Consider the following 25824-nt stretch of genomic DNA (forward strand, 5'->3'; position numbering starts at 1 on the left):
ATTAGGTCTGCTTCCTGCAGAGATGAATTCAATTCCTGGATCTCCTTGTTAACTTTCTGTCTCGTTGATCTGTCTAATGTTGACAGTGGAGTGTTGAAGTCTCCCATTATTATTGTATGAGAGTCTAAGTCTCTTTGTAAGTCTCTAAGGACTTGCTTTATGAATCTGGGTGCTCCTGCATTGGGTGCATATATATTTAGGATAGTTAGCTCTTCCTGTTGAATTGATCCCTTTACCATTATGTAATGGCCTTCTTTTTCCTTTGATCATTGATGGTTTAAAGTCTATTTTATCAGAGACTAGTATTGCAACCCCTGCTTTTTTGTTGTTCTCCATTTGCTTGGTAGATCTTCCTCCATCCCTTTATTTTGAGCCTATGTATGTCTCTGCATGTGAGATGGGTCTCCTGAATACAGCAAACTGATGAGTCTTGACTCTTTATCCAGTTTGCCAGTCTGTTTCTTTTAATTGGACCATTTAGTCCTTTTACATTTAAGGTTGATAATGTTATGTGTGAACTTGATCCTGCCATTATGATATTAACTGGTTATTTTGCTCATTAGTTGATGCAGTTTCTTCCTAGCCTCCATGGTCTTTACATTTTGACATGTTTTTGCAATGGCTGGTACCGGTTTTTCCTTTCCATGTTTAGTGCTTCCTTCAGGGTCTCTTGTAAGGCAGGCCTGGTGGTGACAAAATCTCTAGGCATTTGCTTATCTGTAAAGGATTTTATTTCTCCTTCACTTATGAAACTTAGTTTGACTGGATATGATATTCTGGGTTAAAATTATTTTCTTTAAGAATGTTGAATATTGGCCCCCACTCTCTTCTGGCTTAGAGTTTCTGCCGAGAGATCTGCTGTTAGTCTGATGGGCTTCCCTTTGTGGGTAACCCGACCTTTCTCTCTGGCTGCCCTTAAGATTTTTTCCTTCATTTCAACTTTGGTGAATCTGGCAACTATGTATCTTGGAGTTGCTCTTCTCGGGGAGTATCTTTGTGGTGTTCTCTGTATTTCCTAGATTTGAATGTTGGCCTGCCCTACTAGGTTGGGGAAGTTCTCCTGGATGATATCCTGAGGAGTGTTTTCCAACATAGTTCCATTTTCCCCCTCACTTTCAGGCACACCATTCAGACGTAGATTTGGTCTTTTTACATAATCCTATACTTCTTGCAGGCTTTGTTCATTTCTTTTTCTTCTTTTTTCCGTTGGTTTGTCTTCTCGCTTCATTTCATTCATTTGATCCTCAATCGCTGATACTCTTTCTTCCAGTTGATTGAGTCGGTTACTGAAGCTTGTGCATTTGTCACGTATTTCTTGTGTCATGGTTTTCATCTCAGTCATTTCGTTTATGACCTTCTCTGCATTAATTATTCTAGCTATCAATTCTTCCACTCTTTTTTCAAGATTTTTAGTTTCTTTGCGCTGGGTACGTAATTCCTCCTTTAGCTCTGAGAAGTTTGATGGACTGAAGCCTTCTTCTCTCATCTCGTCAAAGTCATTCTCCGTCCAGCTTTGATCCATTGCTGGCGATGATCTGCGCTCCTTTGCAGGGGGAGATGCACTCTTATTTTTTGAATTTCCAGCTTTTCTGTCCTGCTTTTTCCCTATCTTTGTGGTTTTATCTGCCTCTGGTCTTTGATGATGGTGACGTACTGATGGGGTTTTGGTGTAGGTGTCCTTCCTGTTTGATAGTTTTCCTTCTAACAGTCAGGACCCTCAGCTGTAGGTCTCTTGGAGATTGCTTGAGGTCCACTCCAGACCCTGTTTGCCTGGGTGTCAGCAGCAGAGGCTGCAGAAGATAGAATATTGCTGAAGAGCGAGTGTACCTGTCTGATTCTTACTTAGGAAGCTTCCTTTCAGGGGTGTACTCCACCCTGTGAGGTGTGGGGTGTCAGTCTGCCCCTAGTGGGGGATGTCTCCCAGTTAGGCTATTCAGGGGTCAGGGACCCACTTGAGCAGGCAGTCTGTCCCTTCTGAGATCTCAACCTCCGTGTTGGGAGATCCACTGCTCTCTTCAAAGCTGTCAGACAGAGTCGTTTGCATCTGCAGAGGTTTCTGCTGCTTTTGTTTTTGTTGTTGTTGTTGTTTAGCTGTGCCCTGTCCCCACAGGTGGAGTCTACAGAGACAGACAGGTTTCCTTGAGCTGCTGTGAGCTCCACCCAGTTCGAGCTCCCCAGCAGCTTTGTTTACCTACTTAAGCCTCAGCAATGGCAGGCGCCCCTCCCCCAGCCTCGCTGCTGCCTTGCTGTTAGATCGCAGACCACTGTGCTAGCAATGAGGGAGGCTCCGTGGGCGTGGGATCCTCCCGGCCAGGTGTGGGATATAATCTCCTGGTGTGCCCGTTTGCTTAAAGCGCAGTATTGGGGTGGGAGTTAACCGATTTTCCAGGTGTTGTGTGTCTCAGTTCCCCTGGCTAGGAAAAGGGATTCCCTTCCCCCTTGCACTTCCCAGGTGAGGTGATGCCTCGCCCTGCTTCAGCTCTGGCTGGTCAGGCTGCAGCAGCTCACCAGCACCGATTGTCTGGCACTCCCTAGTGAGATGAAACCAGTACCTCAGTTGAAAATGCAGAAATCACCGGTCTTCTGTGTCGCTCACGCTGGGAGTTGGAAACTGGAGCTGTTCCTATTTGGACATCTTGCTCCGCTCCCCCTTCTTTCTCTCTTTTATGGAATTTCAAAAACAACCATGTTTAAAATAATAATCATAGTTTTGAAAATCACAATAGCTTTATAAAGTTTTTACAAACACTAATTACAGACAGAGGAAAATTTCATTATACCTGAGAATGTTTTCATTAACATGTTATACTTGGCTAAATGTCATTATCCAACTAAAATTCCACCTCTCTTCACCATTGACATATATATTTTCCTGAAGATTCTTTAACTTATATTTTTAAGTTATTTTAAAGTTATGGAGGAGGCTTTGCTTATTTTAATATATTTATTATATGATTTGTCTTCAACACTGTTTATAGATCTTTTTCACCTAAATATGAGCCATATTTTCTGCTTCTTTACATATCTAGTAGTGTCTATTCTACTCTGGGCAATGCCAATAAAACATTGTGATGATAGCTGTGGAATATAAAAGTTACCTATGGGTTTCTCATATATGCTATTTATGGTATTGAGGTAATTTTCTTCTATACTTACATTTTTAAAATTTATGTGTACAACATAGGTGTATAGTAGGTGTATGTATTCATGGAGTCCTTGCAATGTTTTGACACAGGCATACAATGTGAAATAAGCACATCATGGAGAATGGGCTGTACATTCCCTCCAGCATTTATCCTTTGAGTTCCAACAATCCAATAATATTCTGTATGTTATTTTAAAATGGACAAGTAAGTTATCATTGACCATAGTCAACTGATTGTGCTATTAAATAGATGGACTTACTTATGTTTTCTATTTTTTTTTTTTTTTTTTTATGCACATTGACCATCCCCACCTCCCCTCTAGCCCTGTACCACCCTTCACAGTCTCTGGTAACCATCCTTCAACTTTCTATGTCCATGAGTTCAATTGTTTTGATTTTTAGATGCCACAAATAAGAGAGAACATGTGAGGTTTGTTTTTCTGTGCCTGGCTTTTTTCACTTAAAATAACGATCTCCAATTCCATCCATATTGTTGCAAAAGACTGGATCTCTTTCTTTATTATGGCTAAATAGTACTCCATTATGTATGTGTACCACATTTTATTTCTTCGCTCATCTTGTGATGGACACTTACATTCATCTTATGATACAAATCATAGCTATTGTATACAGAGAGGCAACAATCATAGGCATGCAGATATCACTTCCATATACTGATTTCCATTCACTGCTGGTGTATACACAGCATTAGGATTGCTGGATCATAAGGTAGCTCAATTTTTAGTTTCCTAAGAAACCTCCTAACAGTTCTCCATAGTTGTTGTACTAATTTGCATTCCCACCGACAGTGTACAAGAGTTCCCTATTCTCCACATCCTCATTAGCATCTGTTATTTGCTCTCTTTTGGATATAAACCATTTTAACTGGAGTGAGATGATAGCTCACTGTAGTTTTGATTTGCATTTCTCTGATGATCAATTATGTTGATCATCTTTTCACATGCCCGTTTTCCATTTGAATATATCCTTTTAAGAAATCTATATTCAGATCTTTTGCCCTTTTTGATCTGATTATTAGATGATTTCTGATAGAGTTGTTTGAGCTCTTCAATTATTCTGGTTATTAATCCCTTGTCAGATGGGTAGTTTGCAATATTTTGACCCACTCAGTTAGTTATCTCTTCTCTTTGTTCATTGTGTCCTTTGCTGTGCAGAAGATTTTTAACTTGATGGGATCTCGTTTGTCCATTTCTGCTTTGCTTGCCTGTACTTGTGCGTTATCGCTCAAGAAATTTTTGGCCAGAGAAAAGTCCTTGAGATTTTCCCCAGGGTTTTCTGGTAGAAGTTTCATAGTTTGAAGTATTAGACTTAAGTCTTTATCCATTTTGATTTGATTTTTGGATATGATGAGACACAGGGGTCTAGGTTCATTCTTTTGCATATGAAAATCCAGTTTTCCCAGAACCATTAATTGAAGAGACCATGTTTTCTCCAGTGTATCTTTGTCAAAAATGCATTCACTGTAGATGTGTGATTTTGTTTCCGTGTTCGTTATTCTGTTCCATTGGTCTGTGTGTCTGTTTTTATGCCAGTATTATGTTGTTTTAGTTACTATAACTCTGTAGTATAATTTGAAGTCAGGTAATGTTATTCCTTCAGTTCTGTTTTTATTGCTTAGGATAGTTTTAACTATTTTGGATATCTTTCACTTTTGTGGTATCATATAAATTTTAGGATTGTTTTTCTCTATTGCTGTGATGAATGTCCCTGGTATTCTCATAGTGATTGCTTGAATCTGTAGATTCCTTTGATTAGTATGGACATTAAAACTATATTGATTCTTCCAATCCATGATCGTGAAATATCTTTTTAATTTTTGGCATCCTCTTCAACTTCTATTTTTAGTGTTTTACTGTCTTCCTTATAGAGATTTTTGAGTGCGTTGGTTAATATCTAATTATTTATTTTTATCTGTGATTATTGTAAATGGGATTACCTTTTGGATTTTTTCAGATTGTTTGCCACCGACATATAGAAATGCTAGTGATTTTTTATGTTGATATTATATCTTGCACCTTTACTGGATTTGTTTATCAGTTCTAATAGTTTTCTGGTGATTACCTTAGGTTAACAAAAAAAGTTACACCATCTGCAAACAAACATAATTTGGCTTCGTTCTTTTCAATTTGGATACGTTTATATCCCTCTCTTGTCTAATTGCTATAGCCAGGACTTCCAGTATTATGTTGAATAACAGTGATGACAGTGGGCATCCTTGTCATGTTCCAGTACTTTGAGGAAATGACTTCAGTCTTTCTCCATTCAGTATGATAGTAGACGTGTATCTGTCAAACGCAGCTTTGATTATGTTTGGGTGTGTTCCTTCTATCTTCAGTTTTCTTTAGTATCGTATCATGGAGGATTTTGAATTTTGTCAAATGCCTTTTCAGAATCAATTAAAATAATCATGTGGTTTATATCCTTCATTGTGTTGATATGATGTATCACATTGATTGAGTTGTGTATGTTGAATCATCTTTGCATCGCAAGGATAAATCCCATTTGGTCATGTTGAATGATCTTTCTAGTACGTTGTTAAATTTGTTTGCTATTGTTTTGTTGAGAATTTTTGCAATTACATGTATCAGAGATATTGACCTGTAGTATATTTTTATTAAAATGTGTCTTTGTCTGATTTTCCTATCAGGGTAATATTAGCCTCATATTGGAAGTATTTGCTTCTCCTCCTCCTCCTCTATTTTTCTAAATAGTTAGAGTAGAATTGGTACTAGTTCTTCTTTAAATGTTAGGGAGAATTCAACAGTGAAATCAATATGTCCTGAGCTTTTCTTTACTATGAGACTTTTTATTCTGGTGTTGATCTCATCACTTATATTAATAGTTGGTCTGCTCAGGTTTTGGACTTCTTTCTGGTCCAATCTTAGTAGGTCTTAGGTGTCCAGGAATTTGTCCATTTCTTCTAGATTTTCCTATTTATTGGAATATCATTGCACATACTGGGCAATAATGATTCTTTGAATTTCTACACTATCAGATGTAATGTTTCCTTTTTCATTCCTGATTTTATTTATTTGAATCTTCACTCTTTTTCTCTTAGTCTGGATAAAGGTTTAACAGCATGTTTAATATTTCAAATAAAACGACTTATTCTTCATTGATCTTCGTATTTTATTTATTTCAATTTCAAGTTTTTTTACTCTGATTTTTATTATTTATTTTCTTCTAATAATTTTGGGTTTGATTGCCCTTCCTTTTCTAGTTCTTTAACATGAATCACCAAATGGTTTATTTCAAGTTTTCCTTTCTATTTTATGTAGTCACTTATAACTATAAACTTTTCTCTTGGTACTAATTTTGCTATATCCCATAGGCTTTGTGTTTCTATTTTCATTTGTTATACAAAATGCTTTAATTTCTTCTTAATTTCTTCATTGTTCCACTGGGCATTCAGGGGCATATACTTTAATTTCCATATTCTTTAATTTTTGGTTTCAACTTACCGTAAGGACTGCAAATACTATTTTATAACCTGTTCTTTTCACCAGAAAACAACTTAACACTGTTTGCATAAACTAACAAGCCAAAAGAAAACTCATAACAACTCTCCATCTTAATTTTTCCTTCTGCTTTCAAACTTTTTGTTGTTTCTATTTTTATCTTATTGTACCAACTATGTCTTGAAAAGCTGTAGTTATTATGTTTCATTAGTTCATTATTTAGTCTTTCTACTTTGGATAATGGTAGCTTACACAACCCAGTTTCAGTGTTTTAATATTCTGTATTTTTCTATGTACTTACTATTAGCAGTGAGATTTGTGTCTTCAGGTGATTATTTATTGTTCATGAAATTTTTATTGAAATATTCCCTTTAACATTTCTCGTAGGACAAGTCTGGTGTAATAAAATCCCTCACCTTTTACTTATCCGAGAATATCTTTATTTCTTCTTTATGTTTGAGGGATATTTTCACCAGATATTTTATTCTAGGATGAAAAGATTTTTCCTGTCAGCATGTGTCATGTCACTCCATCCTGACCCATAAGGTTTCCTCTCAAAAGCCTGCTGCCAGATGCAATGGTGCTTCATTTTGTGTTATTTCTTTCTTTTTTCTTACTGATTTTAGAATAGTCCCTTTATCCTTGAAGTTAGAGAATTCGATAATTAAATGTCTTGAGGTAGTCTTCTTTGGGTTAAATCTGCTTGGTGTTCTATAACCTTCTGTACTTGATATAGATATCATTCTTTAGGTTTGGGAAGTTCTTTGTGATTATCCATTTGAATAAGCTTTCTACTCCTATCTTGTTCCATACTTCTTCCTTAAGATGAATACATATAGACTTGCTTTTTGGAGATTATTTATTAGATCCTGTAACCATAGTTCATTGTTTTTAATTCTTTACATTTTGTCTCCTCTGACTGTGTATTTTCACATAGCTTGTCTTCAAGCTCAACAATTCTTTCTTCTGCTTGATCTATTCTGCTATTAAAAAATGGCATGTCTAATATCTTCTTCAGATTGTCAACTACATGGTTCAGCTCCAGAATCTCTGCTTGATTTTTAAAAATTATTTCAATCTCTTTGTTCAATTTATCTGATAGAATTCAGAATTCCTTCTCTGTGTTATCTTGATTTTCTTTGAGTTTCTTCAACAAAACTATTTTGAATTCTTTGTTTGAAAGGTCACATATCTCAGTTTCTCTAGGATTGTTCCCTGGTGTTTTATTTAGTTCATTTAGTGAGGTCATGTTTTTTTGGATGGCATTAATGCTAGCAGATGTTCTTCAGTGTCTGGGAACTGAAGAGTTAGGTATTTATTCCTTTCTTCACTGTCTGGGTTTAATTTTATCCATCCTTCTTGGCAAACGTTCTACGTGTTTGAAAGGACTTGGGTGTCATAACCTAAGCTGTATCTTCTTTACGGGATGCCCGAAACTCAATAATGCTGTGGTTCTCGCAGACTTCTAGAGGTATGGTATTAATGATCTTGTACAAAATCCGAGAGAATTCAGGGTGATGACGGCCCCTGGACCAGGGTGGTTTAGAGATATAATCTGTGAGTCAGGGACCAGATTCAAAATCCTTAGAAGTCTGTCTGATGTTCAATGGTACTACAGCTGGGCTGGCAGTCATATTGCAAATTGGAGTCCTTCTCACTGTTCCCTCCCTTTTCCAAAGGCAGAGGAGCCTAACCCTATGGTCGAACATCACTCCAGGCTATCAGGAGTACTGCTAGACAACTGCTGATGTCCTCTTAAAGTTTAGGTGCTCCTAAGTCAGTTTGTCGTGAATGGTGGCTGGCCTAGGATTCACCCCCCTGGGCACTGGACTCCCATCTGGTCCAGCGTATGTCTACTAATGCCATCCACTAGTCAAGTCCTGGAACTCGGGACACTGGGAGCCCAACTAATTCTATAACCCCTGTGGCCGTGCTGGTACCAGAAGCCAGCAAGTCTCAGAGGCTCACCTAAGGTCTTCAATGTAGTATCTGAGTATCACTGCAGGTTATTCAGAGACAAGGGGTCTTCAGTTAGCCTGGATGAATGCTGCCATGACTGCATCATTTCCTTCAGGGCAGTGAATTCCCTCTTGCCTCAGGGTATGTCAAGAAATGTTGGCTAGCAGCAGGGGCCTCATTACTTTGACTGTTGCCCTATCCTGCTGTGGTTGATCTGATATCCAATATATAAGACAAAGTCTTCCCCATTCTTCCCTCCGCCCTCCTCAAGCAGAAAGAAGGGGTTCTATTGGAGCCGTGAACTGTGAAGCCTGGGATTAGGGGCTGAATTTTGCCAAGACTCCCTTGGCTACCCCAGTTGGTATAGCTGGTGTCTCTGAATATCATGTGTCTTCCCCCAATCCACTGTCTCTGAGCCTAGTTCAGTACTAGGACTCATATACGTGTTGTAATCCTTATGTCCTAGACTGTCTTGCTAGTTTACTTAGAGAAACATTGCAGAGTAGGTAGCCCCAGGTGGCAAGATTTGTGGGAATTCGATTTCAGAACCATGCGATCAGCAATTACATCATGGCTAGCGTTGGTTTAAATGCTCCCTCCATGGGCAGATGTTAGCTGAGTTTGGTTTGGTTTTCCTTTCTGCTCTAACAGCACAGCACTTTGTTCAATGCCTCACAATTGCTATGTTCTCCCTCCCTCAGTGCCTAGAGCGAGGCTCTGTACACCATGACACAGCTGCAAGTGTGGATAGAGGGGAAAGGGTAGTGTCAATGATTCAAGACTGTCTATCTATCTCTTTCATGCCTCTTTCAGGGATATGAAGTTACAAACATGTACCTTGAGTGCTAACCTGATTTATTTTGTTTGTTTTATGAAGGTGTTTTTTCTGTGTAGATAGTTGTTAAATTGGTATCTTTGAAGGGGAACGGTTGGTGTCGCTTTCTATTCCACCATCTGGCTCTGCTCTGCCTAATTTGTTGAGAGTCTTTGTCATGAAGAAATGTCAAATTTTCTCAAAAGCTTTTAGTGTCTCTGTTGAAATGATCTTATAATTTTGTTCATTCTGTAATTTTGATATGTAACATCTATTGATTTGCATATGTTGACCCATCTTTGCTTCCTTGAGATGAGTTCCACTTGATTGTGCTGAATGACCTTTTTAATGTGCTATGGTTCTGTTTTCCAGGCTAGGCACGGTGTCTCATGCCTGTAATCCTAGCACTTTGGGAAGCTGAGGAGAGCCAATTGCTTCAAGCCAGGAGTTTGAGACCAGTCCAGGTAACATGGCAAAACTCCATCTCTATGAAAAATACAAACATTAGTTGGGTCTGTTGACACAGGCCTATAGTCCCAGCTACTCTGGGGAATGAGGTGAAAGGATTGCTTGAGCCCAAGAGATCGAGCATACAGCCAGCCAGGATTGTGCCCCTCCATTCCAACCAGGCTGACAGAGAGAGACCCCATCTAAAAAACAAACAAACAAACAAACAAACAAACAAACAGAAATTAACTTTTTTTGTATTTTATTACGAATTTTAACACTTCTGTTCAACAGACACATCAGCCTGTAGTTTTCTTTTTGTGTTGTTTCTTTGTTTGGTTTTGGTATCAGGGCAATGCTGTCATGCTATAAAGAGTTGGAAAAATTTCATTATCTTTACTTTTGGCATAGTTTGAGAAAAATTACTATCAGTTTTTTTTTTTTTTTTAATGTTTGGTAGAATTCAGCAATGATGATAACAGGTTTTGGGTTTTTTTGATGGGTGAATTTTATTACTGATTTAATCAACTTACTCATTATTTGTCTATTTAGATTTCTATTTATTCTTAATTCAATCTTGATATGTTGTATGTGTCCAAAAATGTATCCATTTCTTCCAGGTATACCAATTTATTGGCAAACAATTTTCCCTATAGTTTTTATGATCCTTTGTGTTTCTGTAGAACCAGATGTAATGTCTCCTTTTTCCTCTCTGATTTCACTTATTTAGATCTTCTTCCTTGTTTTTCTTAGTCTAATAAAAGGTTGAAAGGTTTGTCAATTTTTTTTTAAATCTTTGCTTTACTGATTCTTTTTGTACTTACATTCAGTCTCTATGTTGTTTTTTTGTGCTCTGATATTTATTATTTATTTTCAAATTGTTTTTAGTAATGTTGTTCTTTTATTTCTAGCTCCTTAAGGTGCAATGTTTGTTGTTTATCTGAGAGCTTTCTTCTTTTTGATAAGGCATTTATTGCTATAAAGTTTCCTCTTAGAACTGGTTTTGCTGTATCTCGTCTATTATGGTATATTGTGTTTCCATTGTTATTTGTCTCTAAAACTTTTCAAATGTTTTTTTTAGTGCCTTCATTGAGCCATTGGTTTTAAATGAACACGTTGTTTAATTTCCAAGTGTTTGTAAAGTTTCCAAGTTTTCTTCTGTTATTACTAGTTGTATACCATTAGGATCAGAAAAGATTCTTGATATAATTCCTGCTTTTTTAATTTGTTGCAACTTGTTTTATGACCTAACTTATTATCTCTTCTGGAGAATATTCTATGTGCAGTTAAGGACAATGTGCTCTTCAGCAGTCAAATTAAATATTCCAAAAATGCCTGTTAGATCTATTTGGTCTACAATGTTCTTTAAATCCAATGTTGTTTTGTTGATTTTCTGTGAGAAGTATCTTTCCATTGCTGAATGTAAGGAGTTGAAAACTCTTACTATTATTGTATTGCACTCTCTCTCTCTCTTTAGCATTATTAATAATTGCTTTATATATATACACACACACACACATATGTGCTCTAATGTTGAGAATATATATGTATGTTTATGATTCTCACATGCATATGCTGATTTGATGCCTTTATCATTATATAATGACTTTAATTGTTTCTTTTTCTGTTATTATTTAAAGTCCATTTTATCTGATTTACATATTTCTGTTTCTGCTCTTCTTTTCCAACAGCATGGAATATCTCTCTCTTTTCACTTTCAGACTACGAGTCCTTAGAGGTACCATGTGTCTCTTGTAGCAAGAATAAAGTTGAGTGTTTTTTTTTCTAATCCACAATCAACTCTATGTCTTGTAATTCAATAATTCAATCCATTGACATTAAAGGTAATTATTGATAGATAAAGATTAACTATTGCCATTTTGTAATTATTTTCCAGTCGTTACGCAGAATTTTTTTTCTTCCTTTCTTCTTCACTCTTTTGTAGTTAAATGATTTTTTTCCATTAGTGTTGTTTGACTCTTCTCTTTTTACTTGTAGTGCAATTATTACAGCTTTGTGCTGTGGTTATTCTGAGGCCCACAAAATTCTTGTATTTATAACAGCTTATTTTACCATGATAACAACTTGTAGTTCACTTTTTAAAAGAAAAAAAAACAACTCTACGTTTTTACTCTACTTTGGCACACATTTTGAATTTTTGAAGTTACAACTTATAACTTTTTAAATTGCATGTTCTTTAACCAATTTTGTAGCTCTTATTTTGAATTGTTTGCTATATTATAGCTTCACTCCCGAGTTCTGGGATATTCAGGGTGGTAATCTTGGCTCTGGGTGGTTGCTATTAAGTTTCTGTAGGAGGGAGAGAAGCTGGAGAACTCTTATACTGCTGTTTTGCTGATGTTATTCTCTCCATGATTCTCTTATTTTAATGAACAGTATCTTAAAACACAGCAAGTATAATAATGTAAAATAAAGAATAAACAGAAGAAGTCAATGAGAGAACATGTGTAGACTTGAGTTATATTCTTCCAACAAAGCAGAAATTTATATGTGTGTGTGTGTGTGTGTGTGCATAAATGTATTGTACCTTAAAATAAAAGATACCCCAAAACACAACTTTAAAAATATTTAAATATCAAGAATATGCTGAAACTTTTGTACTCAGTATGATCTATTGTGAGTTTTGAAAATCAGTCTGCTTCTTTCAACACATAAAGATACAGACAGTGGAATGTGGTCCAGACACACTGGTTTGTTTTCGTACATCCTGAAATAATTAAGTTGGGTACTGCAAAGCAAAGGACAACAGAAAATTTTAGTGACATGGACCCTGAGAGTTATTCATTCGTGATTCGTCTGTATGTGGAAGAAACTCACCTATTTTCCAGTGTTTAATTTTAAAATTAGTGCTCTCATTGTAAGAAGAGTATGTTGGATAAGAAATTGTATATTGATCATTTGTGAGGAAAAAAAAAAAAAAAGCTTGCCAAGCTCAACAGCAGGATTTTCAGAAGATTAGTGTGCCAGATGTTTATTTTCAATGTGACATCAACCCAGTTCCTATTTTCATTTTCTTCTGCATTGCAGACCATAAGTTTGAAACTATAGTTTCTGAGGTTCCTTTCTCCATAACTTGCTTCTCCCTTAGATTCCCCCATGAGATGTACTTAAAGAAGATTTGGAAGAAGAGAAAGACAAGGTATTATCTGGTAGCAGCTGCTCGTAGCAGCTGAGATCACCAACAGTAGCTTTTCTTGATTCTGGAAGTTTTCCTGAGAAACATCCATTGCAGCACCATGAATAATCAGTGAGAGCATCACTAAGATTCTTGAATATCAGAATTTTCTGGAAATAGCATTTCTGACCTCGGTTCCCTCAGTTCTTCCAATAGTTGCAGAGGCTTTCCGTTCCCTTTATTAATACTCTCTTTACTCAAAAAAATAAGAAATAATATAAATTAATATTTTATATTACTTTTGGATTCAGTCCATTACTGTCCCTAAATAAAATTGTACCAGTACACATCAGGGAATCAATTCCACAGATGATTGTGAAACCACTAACTGGAATTATTGAAAGATTTTGCAAAACTCTCTGAACTTTGATATTTACTAAGTGACCTTAAAGGCCTAGCTTTGTGGTAGTGCACTTAAATTCAGAATCACACTTGGTAACTAGCAAGGAAAGATTTCAAACCCCAAACAGTGCAATTGAGACCTTTGTATTAATTTATACTACTGAGAATATCTAACATGTTGTTACTAATCAATATCATTCTCACCTTGTGGGTTTCCCGTGCTAATGGACAAGGTAAGTTAAAAGCAATCTAGACACTCAGCTTCCCTCTTAAATATAACTTCAGGTAATATCTAGCTTTGTATGTCTATCTTTTTTTTAATGAATCAAAGAGGATTTATTCACTATGCTAGTGGAAGTGGCATATATTTGTGGGAGTATAAGAGAAACTAATTTTATAAAAAGTTGTCTCATTTTAACTTAAATAAAAAATGAATAATATTTTATTTGTTTTCTAAGTTCTGCACTGTAAAAGGTATTCAATATTGATTAAGGATATATGTGAACATACTCATGAAACTTTATTAGGAAACATGTCATTAGACAGATTATAAGCTTGAAACATTCAGAATTTTCTTATCCGTAATACAAGGGGAACATTGGGAGTGATTGATATTTTCATAATCTTACATATGGTGATTTTTATAGATTTACATATCAAAAATCAAATAATAATTTGAAATTATGCAGTTTCATATATTTCTATTATATCTTAAGAAAGCTGCTAAAACTAATTAACATTATCATCAACTTACTGTTTCAACAAAATTAGCAACATATATATAGAGAGAGAATATAAACTTATATCGGAATGACATAAAAAGTAGAATATAAACTTACATTGGAATGACAGTAAGTTTTGATTGGCTTTTCTGAGTCCACTAGCAAATGTTCAATAAGTAAATACACAGAAAATACTTTTCAGAGTTTTATGTCATTGTTCACTGATTTCTTTTCTCCTTGGAAGTCATATATTTTCTATATTAACTATCTTTTTGAATGCAGGCTTTCCATGTTAAAGAACTATATCATAACATTAGCAGCTGAACCATATGGGTCAAAAATCATGGCCAATCAAGGGTGTGTGGCCATTAATGAAGAATACAAACTTTATTATTATTCAAGATTTTATAATATTTCAACAAACATAACAGAGGGTAATACTGGAAATACCATTGTCAATTTATGACAGTATCTTTTCCCTCAGCCTTTCCTCTCAAAACTAGGCCACCTTATTTGATTCTAGGGAAAGAGCTTTAAGTTTTATGATATTATCTATCACATGATTTGCTAGTTTTATTTGTTGTGCAAAACAAACTTGATCTATGCCAAAATGGAAAAAAAAGGAATTACTCCGGTTATTTGCTTTTTTAACTGAACTGTTCCAGGTACATTTTTTCAAATAAAGATTAAATAGATTAAAGTAGAATGCAAAGAAGAAAAATAGTACTAGTTTGAAATGACTGGAATTAGAGAAGCATATGGGCTATACTTTCTTACTTACTTTCTTAAAAGCACTATAGAAAAGAATGATGACAAATTCTTTCTTATCTGATATTCCAGTTGAAAACTTGTCTCCTCCAATGAACTCTTTGTAAGAGTAAACTTGATTAAAATGTCTTGGAAATTAGGGTCGCACCTATATTTCCCAAAGGCGAAAGTAACTCATTTAGTGGAATAACGTCTTGGGTAGAGAGAAACATCTTTGTGTATTCAGTAGCATTGGCTCAACTGCATCCTTCCAAAATTCATTTGTTAAAGTCCAAACTCTCAATACCTGAGAATGTGAGTGCATTTGGAGAAGGAGTGTTTAAGAGGTAACTATGGTAAAGGTCAATGATTCAGCTGCGCCCTACTCCAATATAACTGGTGTCTATATAAGAAGAGAAAATAAGGACACACCATATAGATAGAGAAAGACCACACAAGGCATGGAGAGAATACAACCATTTACAAGACAAAGGAAGAGGTCTCAGAAGAATTCAATCCCTTTGATACCTATATCTCTAACTAGTAGCTTCCAGAAATGTGAGAAAATAAATTTCTATGAAATCTGTGGTACTTTTTATGGTAGTTCTAGCAGATGAATTGAATGATATTTACACAATTTATTAAAACAATATTAATAATTAAACGTAACTTTTTTTTTTTTTTTTTTTTTTGAGACGGAGTCTCACGCTGTTGCCCAGGCTGGAGTGCAGTGGCGCGATCTCGGCTCACTGCAAGCTCCGCCTCCCGGGTTCCTGCCATTCTCCTGCCTCAGCCTCCTGAGTAGCTGGGACTACAGGCGCCCGGCTAATTTTTTTTTGTATTTTTAGTAGAGACGGGGTTTCACATTTTACTCAAGGATGGATAGATAGATAGACAGATAGATACACACACCCATCAACACAGATTTTAGAGGGTATTCATCAGAATTTGGTAATAATATCTTGGGTGTATTGTCCTTGCTGATTTTTGTCTTGCTGAATACTTTATGTTTATATATTATCTGTATTCATCTATATTCAGAATCTAGTAAATCAAATCAACAGATATTTTTCTATGATTAATGAATGATATACTTTGTGAGTTGCTTATGCTAAGAATTTTTTTTTAATGGTAGTTGATGTTTCAGTTCTGAACAATCAAATCAACATGCCAATTCTTTTGGAAGCCACACTATTTGAAAGATAAACTTGACAGAAAATTTGCAATTGTAACTTCTTATAATGTTCATTGAATTTGTATTGACCAATATTTCTTTCATCAACTCATAAGTTATTTACACTTATTTAAAAATAGGGTGTCAAGAACATTATTTTTAATTTTGAATATCCTTTTAGTGTTGTATAAATTGTACATTCATCTACTAGAGTTGCCATAACAAAGTGTCAAGGGTGACAATTCATATTGTAGAGCAGGGTTGCTTCTAAATCCCTTTTAAACTGATCATTTTCAGTACCCAATGCATTACAATCAATTGCCATTGTATTTCTTTGGGACGCTCAAATCTGTTTCAAATCTCACTAAGAAGCTGGCTTCTGTGTATATTTCACTTGTCCCCATTAAGCTTTGGCATAACAAAAGGTCCCAGGCTTTCCTTGACTTTTCCTACTACAGACCAAGTTCCTTTAGTTTCTCTATGGAATTCCAGTGGCTTTTAGTGGGAAAAATGATTTTTAGAAACAAACCTAAACTATGAAAACCTTGCTACAAGTTCGAAATTATCGTTGACTAAGAAAAGTAATTTTTGACCAAGCCGGGGGCTCACGCCTTAATCCCAGCACTTTGGGGGGCCAAGGCGCGCGGATCACTTGAGGCCAGGAGTTGGAGACCAGCCTGGCCAACATGATGGAACGCTGTCTCTACTGAAAATTCAAAAACTTAGCCGGGTGTGGCGGCGCACACCTGTAATCCCAGCTCCTCAAGAGGTTGAGGCAGCAGAATAACTTGAACCTGTGAGGCAGAGGTTGCAGTGAGCCGAGATCCTGCCACAGTACTCTAGCCTTGGCGAAAGAGCAAGACCATCAAAACAAAGTAGAAGAAAAAGAAAAAAGAAAGAAAAAGAAAAAGAAAAATGATTTCCTTTAATATATGTCCATTTTTTTCTCAGACTAAATATCTTGCAATCATAAGAAAATGTAAGAGTATCTCAGGAGGTTACACAGAGCAGGGAAAGTTAGATTTTCCAATATGGAGGAGACACTCAGCAGAAAACTGTGCATCCATGTTTGAAAGGCTGGGTCAGAGAAGCTGTCATGCGTCATCCAACAAGCCTCTGGAGCCAGTTCTGTAACTAGCAAACGCTTCCCACTAAGTAAAGATGTCGCTTCTCTGAACTTAAGTCTTCTCGTCTGCACACTACAGCTGTTGTGCCGCTAGCCTCTTTCCAGTTCTGATTTATGATGATTCAAACGTAAAGATTTTTCTTAAGTTACATTCTAAGTTTTCACAATATATAGGTTGTAAATATTATTTTCTATCACTTTTTCCAGAATTATAAAAGAAATATAAATTGTATGCTATTTAAATTATGGTGTAAATATATATACACACACACACACATATATATATAAAAATATATATATATTTGAACTTTCGTGTATGGACCTATATTTTTTATGTCAATAATATACTCCTCCGATACACGAATTCGAACTATGGTAAGAATGCATGCCATCGAATACAAACAAAATGCCACGAAATTCAACAAAATGTTTTATTTCTGAAGATAATTTGCTACATTTCTGATTTTTTTTTAATGTTAGAGTCGTATTTCTTGTTTCTCTTTTCCAAAAAACAATTAATGCTAATATGTACACCCTGAACTGACAGCTTTAGCATAACTTGGTATAGAGTTAGATAAGCTCAGTTTAGCCGGGCGCGGTGGCTCAAGCCTGTAATCCCAGCACTTTGGGAGGCCGAGACGGGCGGATCACGAGGTCAGGAGATCGAGACCATCCTGGCTAACGCGGTGAAACCCCGTCTCTATTTAAAAAAATACAAAAAACTAGCCGGGCGAGGTGGCGGGCGCCTGTAGTCCCAGCTACTCGGGAGGCTGAGGCAGGAGAATGGCGTAAACCCGGGAGGCGGAGCTTGCAGTGAGCTGAGATCCGGCCACTGCACTCCAGCCTGGGCGACAGAGCCAGACTCCGTCTCAAAAAAAAAAAAAAAAAAAAAAAAAAAAAGATAAGCTCAGTTTAAATTAATGCTGATAAAACCTCCAGAATTGCTGAAGAGACCATACTACATTAGTAGAAGTAGAGAAAGTAGAATGAGGTTCTTCTTGTCCTGTTAATTGATTTGGGATCCATTAAGGATTGTAAGTGGAGAAATAAAATGGCCAGATGATGGGTTATTAATTTATACAAAAGAAAATAGATTATAAAGATGAGCAGTCAGGATCAAGAAACTAGTCATGGTTGCTGTAATTCCAGAAGAAAATGTTTGAGAGAAGGTGATATCAAAATTTATCTCTAATATGAGTTATTACGGCAAAAATTATTTATACTTTGTTTGTTTTATATTGCAAGTGAGACCTTGTCATTTTCCCGACATTAAACATGGAGGTCTATATTATGAGAGCATGCGTAGACCATACTTTCCAGTACCTGTAGGAAAATATTTCTCCTATCACTGTGACGAATCTTTTGAGACTCCTTCAGGAAGTTACTGGGATTACATTCATTGCACACAAGATGGGTGGTCACCAGCAGTACCATGCCTCAGTAAGTAAACCTCTGGACAGCTATACATGCATAAAACTTTCAAAGATTAAAGACAGAAGAGTACATAAGTGATTACTCTTGTCTTATGTAACAGAAATAGGGCCAAGAAAAGAGTTGTTCAAGCAAAATGATGAGAATAGATCTTTTCTATTACGAAGAGTTCTTGAAAATCATATGAGAAATAAATATAGAGACTTTATGAGAATATCTATATAGTTTATACATATTTTAATTATTTAAACTAAAGATAAGTAATCTTCAATGTTGATATTTCTTTTTGTGCAAATCTTTGTTAGTAATTTTAGTTCATACTAATTTATACATTTTTTTGGATGTTTATGCAATCTTATTTAACATTGTAACAATAATTTTAATAAACTTTTTTTTTTTAGCAAATTTATGCTTCTCATTTACTTTATTTATCCTTGTTATGGTCCTTAGGAAAATGTTATTTTCCTTATTTGGAAAATGGATATAATGAAAATAATAGAAGAAAGTTTGTACAGGGTAACTCTATAGAAGTTGCCTGCCATCCTGGCTATGGTCTTCCAAATGAGCAGACCACAGTTAACTGTACGGAGAATGGCTGGTCTCCTCCTCCCAGATGCATTCGTGTCAGTAAGTACACTGCTTTGAGATTCCAGCATGTTCATGTCTTTGTAAGTAACATGGATGACATTCTCAGACTCATCTATATTAACTGTTGTAAAATGTTTTTGTTAACTTGTTTTGCCAATGGACCTATTTACTTTTACTTTTTTAATTGTGTGAATATACAAATTTCTTGATAAGAACATAGCAAAATAAATGCTCCTATTAATGGACATTAGTCAAGAATACAGTAAAAGAGAGCACAATACTTGTTGGCTAAATAAAGTCATATCGAAGTGGCATCAGTGTCTGGGGGTCAATACTCGAGGTTGGTCATCTCACACCAAGAACATTAAGTACAAATGGGTATTCTGGGATATTGTGCATATTCGACTCTAGAAGGTTTCCTACAGTATTTATTCCAATATATATTTATATCAACAGTTCCTTCTTTTTTTACATGTTACTAATGAGTGGTGATGTCACATTTTAATATTTACAAGTTGAATGGCTATAAAATGTTACAGCACTGTAGTGTAAATTTTCATTTCTTTTACTACCAACTGGATTTACAGTATATGTTCACAATTTAATTGTTATTTAATGATTTTAATCTTTGGAAATGCAGTTTGATATTTTTTTGATTTACCTTTTTGGGATTTTGGTATTTATTAGTTGGAATCATCTTAATATTTCTGAATATAAAATCTCTTTTAATTATATGTAATGCAAATGCGTTCTCTTTGTGGCTAGTGTTGTTCTTTCCTTTTTCTTGCATTATGAACATAAGTTGCTCCTTTTACTAAATAATTGTCAATCTGTTTTCATGATGAATTTTTTTGGTTCTTTTTAAAGGAATAGTTTTTCAAAAGCACAGAGGTATTATACTATTCTTTATTCTAAAAAGTTATATGTTATCTTTTCATATTTGAAAAATACTTTTTATTTTATTCTTGATAACAGCAATATTTAATTTTTAAATAAAATATGGTAAACTCAACAATTCTCTAACAATTTTTATGGTACCTTTCTCATACAGTATGTGTTATGTTGTATATTTTGTACATTGTGTGTGTATACACACACGGGCATACACACACACAATGACTCTTATTCTGAATAGTCTATTCTGCAGTATTAGTAAGCAATTTTTTAACCAGCATTCCAGTAACCCTCTATTGAATTTATTTTATTTTATTTTATTTTATTTTATTTTATTTTATTTTATTTTATTTTATTTTATTTTATTTTGAGGCAGAATCTCACTCTGTCACCCATGCTTGAGTGCATTGGTGCGATCATGGCTCACTGTAACCTCCAACTCCCGAATTTTAACTAATATCAGCTTACAATAAGTATGCATATGACTTTTCACCCTAATCATGACCTTTCATCCAAATCTTTTTTCTTCATCAGTGTCTGTTTTGTGTCTCACCATTCAGTGTCAGATGATCCCATTACTTTTATTTTTTTCTTCGTAGATTACTTGAGGCTAACAACAAGGCTTGATTAGATGTGCAATTTCTGCTGATATCAACCAACTCAATCAAGTTTGATGCCCCTTGCTTTGGTTTTGGAGCTGTTTGTAGAGTCAACTACTTATTTTCTCTTTCTTTTCTTTCTTTCTCTTTCTTTCTTTCTTTCTCTTTCTTTCTTTCTTTCTTTCTTTCTTTCTTTTTCTCTCTTTCTTTCTTTCTTCCCTTTCTTTTTCTTTGTTCCTTTCTCTTTCTTTATTTCTGTCTCTGTCTTTCCATTTCTTGTTCCTCTATTTCTTTTCCTCTTTGTTTTTTCTTTCTTCTTTTCTTTCTCTTCCATTCTGTCTTTTTTCTTCTTTCTCTTTCTTTTCTTTTCTTTTCTTTTTCTTTCTTTCTTTCTTCCTTTCTTTCTTTCTTTCTTTCTTTCTTTCTTTCTTTCTTTCTTTCTTTCTTTCTTTCTTTCTTTCTTTCTTTCTTTCTTTCTTTCTTTCTATCTTTCTTATTGCAAGTTTGTTGGGCTCAAATGTTTCTTAATAATGTTACTATTTTACTCTTCAAGTTAGACCCTGTACTTTAGTCAGGTTATTTAGCTACTTTGTGGTGGTCATATCATTAACAAGTCTTAGCTTCATCTTCAGATTGGGATATCAACATTGCATTATCAATGTACAGTCAATTATCAGTGAATCACAGCACTTTTCAATTTAATAAACTCTAAATTCCTCAAACCATGTTGTGAAAATAAGCAGAAAACTTTAAATATACTTGAGTGAATACAGCAGATACATATTGGAGTGTGTCCTGCATGAGTGCAAACTGGCTGTGATTTCCTTTAAAATAACCACTTAAAGAAAACATTTGTCAAATAAAGCACAGAATACCATCATGGCATGGAAGAAAATATATAGATAGTTGAAGAGTTAAAGAAATTATAGCATAAAAAAGCATACAAAAAGATACAGTTAGAGCATTATAATGACTATCCTGAGATATTTGAAAACATTTATGGAGGGGAGCAAGTTAGCTTTTGATGAGGACTGTCACAGTCAGTGAAGCAGGTAACAGTATTATCCAACGTCGAATCAGAGGTCAAGTGACTTTCTGAAAATGTGACCTTTACAGATATTGCCATATGTTGAGGGCCGGGGTGATAGTGGTGGTAGAAGAGTTGATCTCTTCTGAGCCCTCCACATTTTAAGTGGTATGATTCAAAATTACACATACAAATCTTGTTTTAATTATACTCTATTTTAAAAACTGCAGTTATCTTTTGAGTTGATTTTTAAATTTTTGACTTGAGCTCACAAGCAGCTCCTTGGAAAATATGTTTAACTACACAATTGAGTGAACTTCACTTACAAGCACTGTTAAGAAAATATGTTAGAAAGAGTTTAATGAGGTTAAAGAGGCACCACTTTCTATCTCCAGGCTGTGATGTAGATGACGGCTGTGTCACCTTTGTAAGTTAATTCACCTCTCAAAATGTATACTCATGCTGGATTTTGTTTGCTTTCTTTGTTAGAATTTATTGTAAATGATACTTTATTTCCAGTTTTTATTATTTTCTTTTATAGCTATATAATGAAAAATTTCTGTCTAACCACTATTTGAGTATCTTCTCACCAAGTTTTATTTAATATGTTCTTATTTTCATTCAATTCAAAATATTTAATGTTTCCTCTTCTGATTTTCTCCTTATTCATGAGTTGTTTATAAATGAAGCTGAGTTCTGGGAAGCAACGTAGGAACTGACAGTAATTTCTATCATCAGTTTACAGAGACAGTAACTTCCACTCTTTCAAGTTAAGTTCTACATAATTTGAGGAATCATCATTTTGGCCTTTCAAGATAAATAAATCTGTTACTGTCTCTCATCTTCTTTGAACTCCACCTGTCCATTTACTTTGAAGTACACAGAATGGCATTTCAAATTCTTGGAACCAAAGACTATGACAGTTATTTTGGCAGATTTTTTAAGATCATCACAAGATCTCAGATACTCCAATTGGCTAAATGAGTTTTGGAATTGCCTAGCAGATCTAAAATAGGCAAGATTAAAAACTCCTAAGAAATAATATTCATTGTCTATTGAGTTCTGACATGCTGAAGAATTCCAAATCCATTAGACAAACAGATTTCCAATAATTTCTTAGAAAGAATTGTAAGTGTCTTAAATAGAGCCTTGTTTTAAAAAATGACAAGGAGTCTTGATATAATATCTTTGGCAACACAGAACTTATTTTCCTTGTCTTAAGTATTTAAATGTTTATGATTATCTAGGTTTTCAGTTACAAATGACTCATTATTTTTTATATTTGCATATTATTTAAATTCTTAAAAAATGTTATTGAACATATGCTTGTCTTTTTCTTACTCTCTTCCATTTAGAAACATGTTCCAAATCAAATATAGACATTGAGAATGGGTTTATTTCTGAATCTCAGTATATATATGCCTTAAATAAACAAGCAAAATATCAGTGCAAACTAGGATATATAACAGCAGATGGTGAAACATCAGGATCAATTACCTGTCGGAAAAATGGATGGTCAGCTCAACCCACGTGCATTAGTAAGTAATTTATTACATTTGTATTGATTATCCAGATGATACACAAAAGTTTACTAACTTTAGTCTTTTTGTGGGAGCTTATATAATTTCATTTGAAAAGATAAGAAAAAAAAAGTTTGAGGAACAAAACAGACATCAATTTTCTTTCCTTTTCACATTAATTACTCAAATGTTAGTCTGCTTTTCCATTCAGGATTTTCCCCCTCTAAAGCATTCTATGTTAAACAAGTTAGGAAGCTTTATGTGTATTCTGGTTTAACCTGATTTTGCTTTAGCTGAGACCCTTATGACTGTTATATATACCTGTTTTATGTGATTAGCCTTTTATATCAAAGTCTTTGTCCTAGATATAAATGTTTTTAATGAAGATACAGATGCATAGTGAATAATATCAAAATAATTTAAACTCTATAATTTGTAGATTTGGCACCGTAGGATATGTCCAATTCTGAATATCTTCCCTCTTACAAATTTTTTGCAAATATATAGGTAGTAGAGAGGCAAAACATTCCTAGACGGTACCAATTTCTCCTCTACTGCACAATTTCCCTACCACACTATGTAGATATTTAAGAAGATTTTCTTGGAAGAGTTGGCTCAGTTTGTGTTATTTTTTGCAAAGCAACTCAGTAATATATGTATATCTGTATATAATATTTTATATGTGTATACACACACACACACTCACACACACACACTCACGGAGACAGAGAGAGAGACAGTCTTGCTCTGTCATCGTCCAGGCTGGAGTGCAGTGGCGTGATCTTGGCCACTGCAAATTCCGCCTTCTGTGTTCAAGCAATTCTCCTGCCTCAGCCTTTCAAATAGCTGGGATTACAGGCACCCGCCATCTCATGCCCACCTAATTTTTGTATTTTTAGTAGAGACGGGATTTCATCATGTTAGTCAGGCTGGTCTTGAACTCCTGACCTCCAGTGATCTCCCCACTTACCAGTAATATTTGTGAAGTAATGTTTAATATGCTCATATTAAGTGAACTTAATATTTAGGATATTAATGCATACTGTTTTCATTTCTTTTTTTAATGTCTATGCTTAATATGAAGTCTGGTTTACAAAAATGTTATCATAAAAAACTCATACTAAATTTTTATTAATTTTCTTTTAAGGTTTTCTTATTATGAAAGAGAAAATGTCTTGTATAACAAAGGAATTCATCTTTTCAATCATTTTTTTTTCCTTTTTACATACGTCTCAAGTACAAAGTAGCCTGGACTCTTAATTTACAAAATGCTGTTATGATTTTCTTTAAAAAAATAATGTACACCTGTAGTGGCCTATTTTATTACTAGCATTGTCATAAGTGCTTTTGTATAAATGAATTAAGAAAAGTGCTCTTAAAATAGATTTAGGAGCCTACACAATGAAAAACATGCTGTGTAGAAACATATACTTTCAATTTTGGCAACTATTTTCGAATAATAAATTTTCTCCAGTCTTATTTTTGTACAGTACTTATTTTTTCTTCTTAGAATGGAAAATACTCAGGTTGTTTATTAGATGACATTAGAAATAATATTCTAAATTTTTATGCACTAGAATCTTGTGATATGCCAGTATTTAAGAATGCCAGAGCTAAAAGTAGCATCACATGGTTTAAGCTGAATGACATATTGGACTATGAATGCCATGATGGTTATGAAAGCAATACTGGAAGCACCACTAGCTCCATAGTGTGCGGTGACAATGGTTGGTCTGGTTTACCCATATGTTATGGTAAGTACTGGTTTTTCAGAAATTCATTTTTCAAAATGAAAATAAATCTGTGTTCCAATTTTAAAAATTTGAATTATATAGAGAAATTCTTAAGGAATGTTGATTAAAATCAAGGTATCTCATGATTTGACATAAACTGGGAAAAGGAGGAGGGTTTTGAAAATATCTCTAAAATAATGCATTAAATTAATGTTTCCTATGGGCCACCTACCTTCCAGATTTGTGACTATAGTGCAATTGCTTTTGTTACCCTAAATAAAAGCTTTCAAACTATTTAGAACCTAGCACTCATTACCAAAATTATGCTTTGTTACAACTTCCTCAGCTAATTTGTTTTTTAGCATCTACTTTACATCTTCTGTCTTTTGTGTTAATTTCTGTACTTTCTGAGTGTAGTTTTTTATTTTCTAACTTTGACAAGTTCTGAGAACTATTACATGAATCTCATTTATGTTTCCTAATCAGCCATCTATTTTTCAGGGTTAGAAGAAGGATCGACTCTGTGGGAAAAACAAGTATATATAGAGTGTTTCAAGGCAAAGAAAAATATGTGCAAAGCTGTAAAAACACAACAATATATTTCAAGGTGGTAAAGCAGAGTCTAGCCTGCAGAGGCTAGATGGGAGGCAAGGAAACGATTGTCTAGATCAGCTCAGGGCATCCTATCATTTGGATTCATTTTATGACTGATGAAAGTCCATAAAAGAGTTTTAAGAAAAGGAATGGTATAATTTGATTTCTAGTTTTGTTGAATTGTTTTCCAGGATGCTGTACTTTTTGTAGGCAAGAGGCAACACAATGAGTCCAGGTAGGGTGAGAAAGTGTGGGGACTGAGAGCGAGTGATGATAGAGGAGGTGCA

At 34.8% G+C, this 25824-nt stretch overlaps 1 protein-coding gene across 3 annotated transcripts in view; it reads left to right on the forward strand.

Annotated features, from left to right (window-relative positions):
* The window catches only part of LOC105484651 (complement factor H), a 194314-nt gene that overhangs the window by 137012 nt on the left and 31478 nt on the right, over positions 1-25824 (forward strand). The window contains exons 1-5 of one of the 3 annotated variants that reach the window (XM_071077514.1): positions 13454-13615; positions 18397-18591; positions 19033-19209; positions 23046-23228; positions 24788-24964. The exons of 1 other annotated variant lie outside the window; for it this stretch is intronic. In XM_071077514.1, the coding sequence (XP_070933615.1) occupies positions 13558-13615; positions 18397-18591; positions 19033-19209; positions 23046-23228; positions 24788-24964 (790 nt within the window). In that variant the 5' untranslated portion in view covers positions 13454-13557. Of the gene's footprint in view, positions 1-13453; positions 13616-18396; positions 18592-19032; positions 19210-23045; positions 23229-24787; positions 24965-25824 lie in introns of those variants that run through there. One more of the 3 variants, XM_071077488.1, reaches the window with a different exon arrangement.

This window comes from Macaca nemestrina, chromosome 1, assembly GCF_043159975.1.
Source record: "Macaca nemestrina isolate mMacNem1 chromosome 1, mMacNem.hap1, whole genome shotgun sequence".
Lineage (NCBI taxonomy): Eukaryota > Metazoa > Chordata > Mammalia > Primates > Cercopithecidae > Macaca > Macaca nemestrina.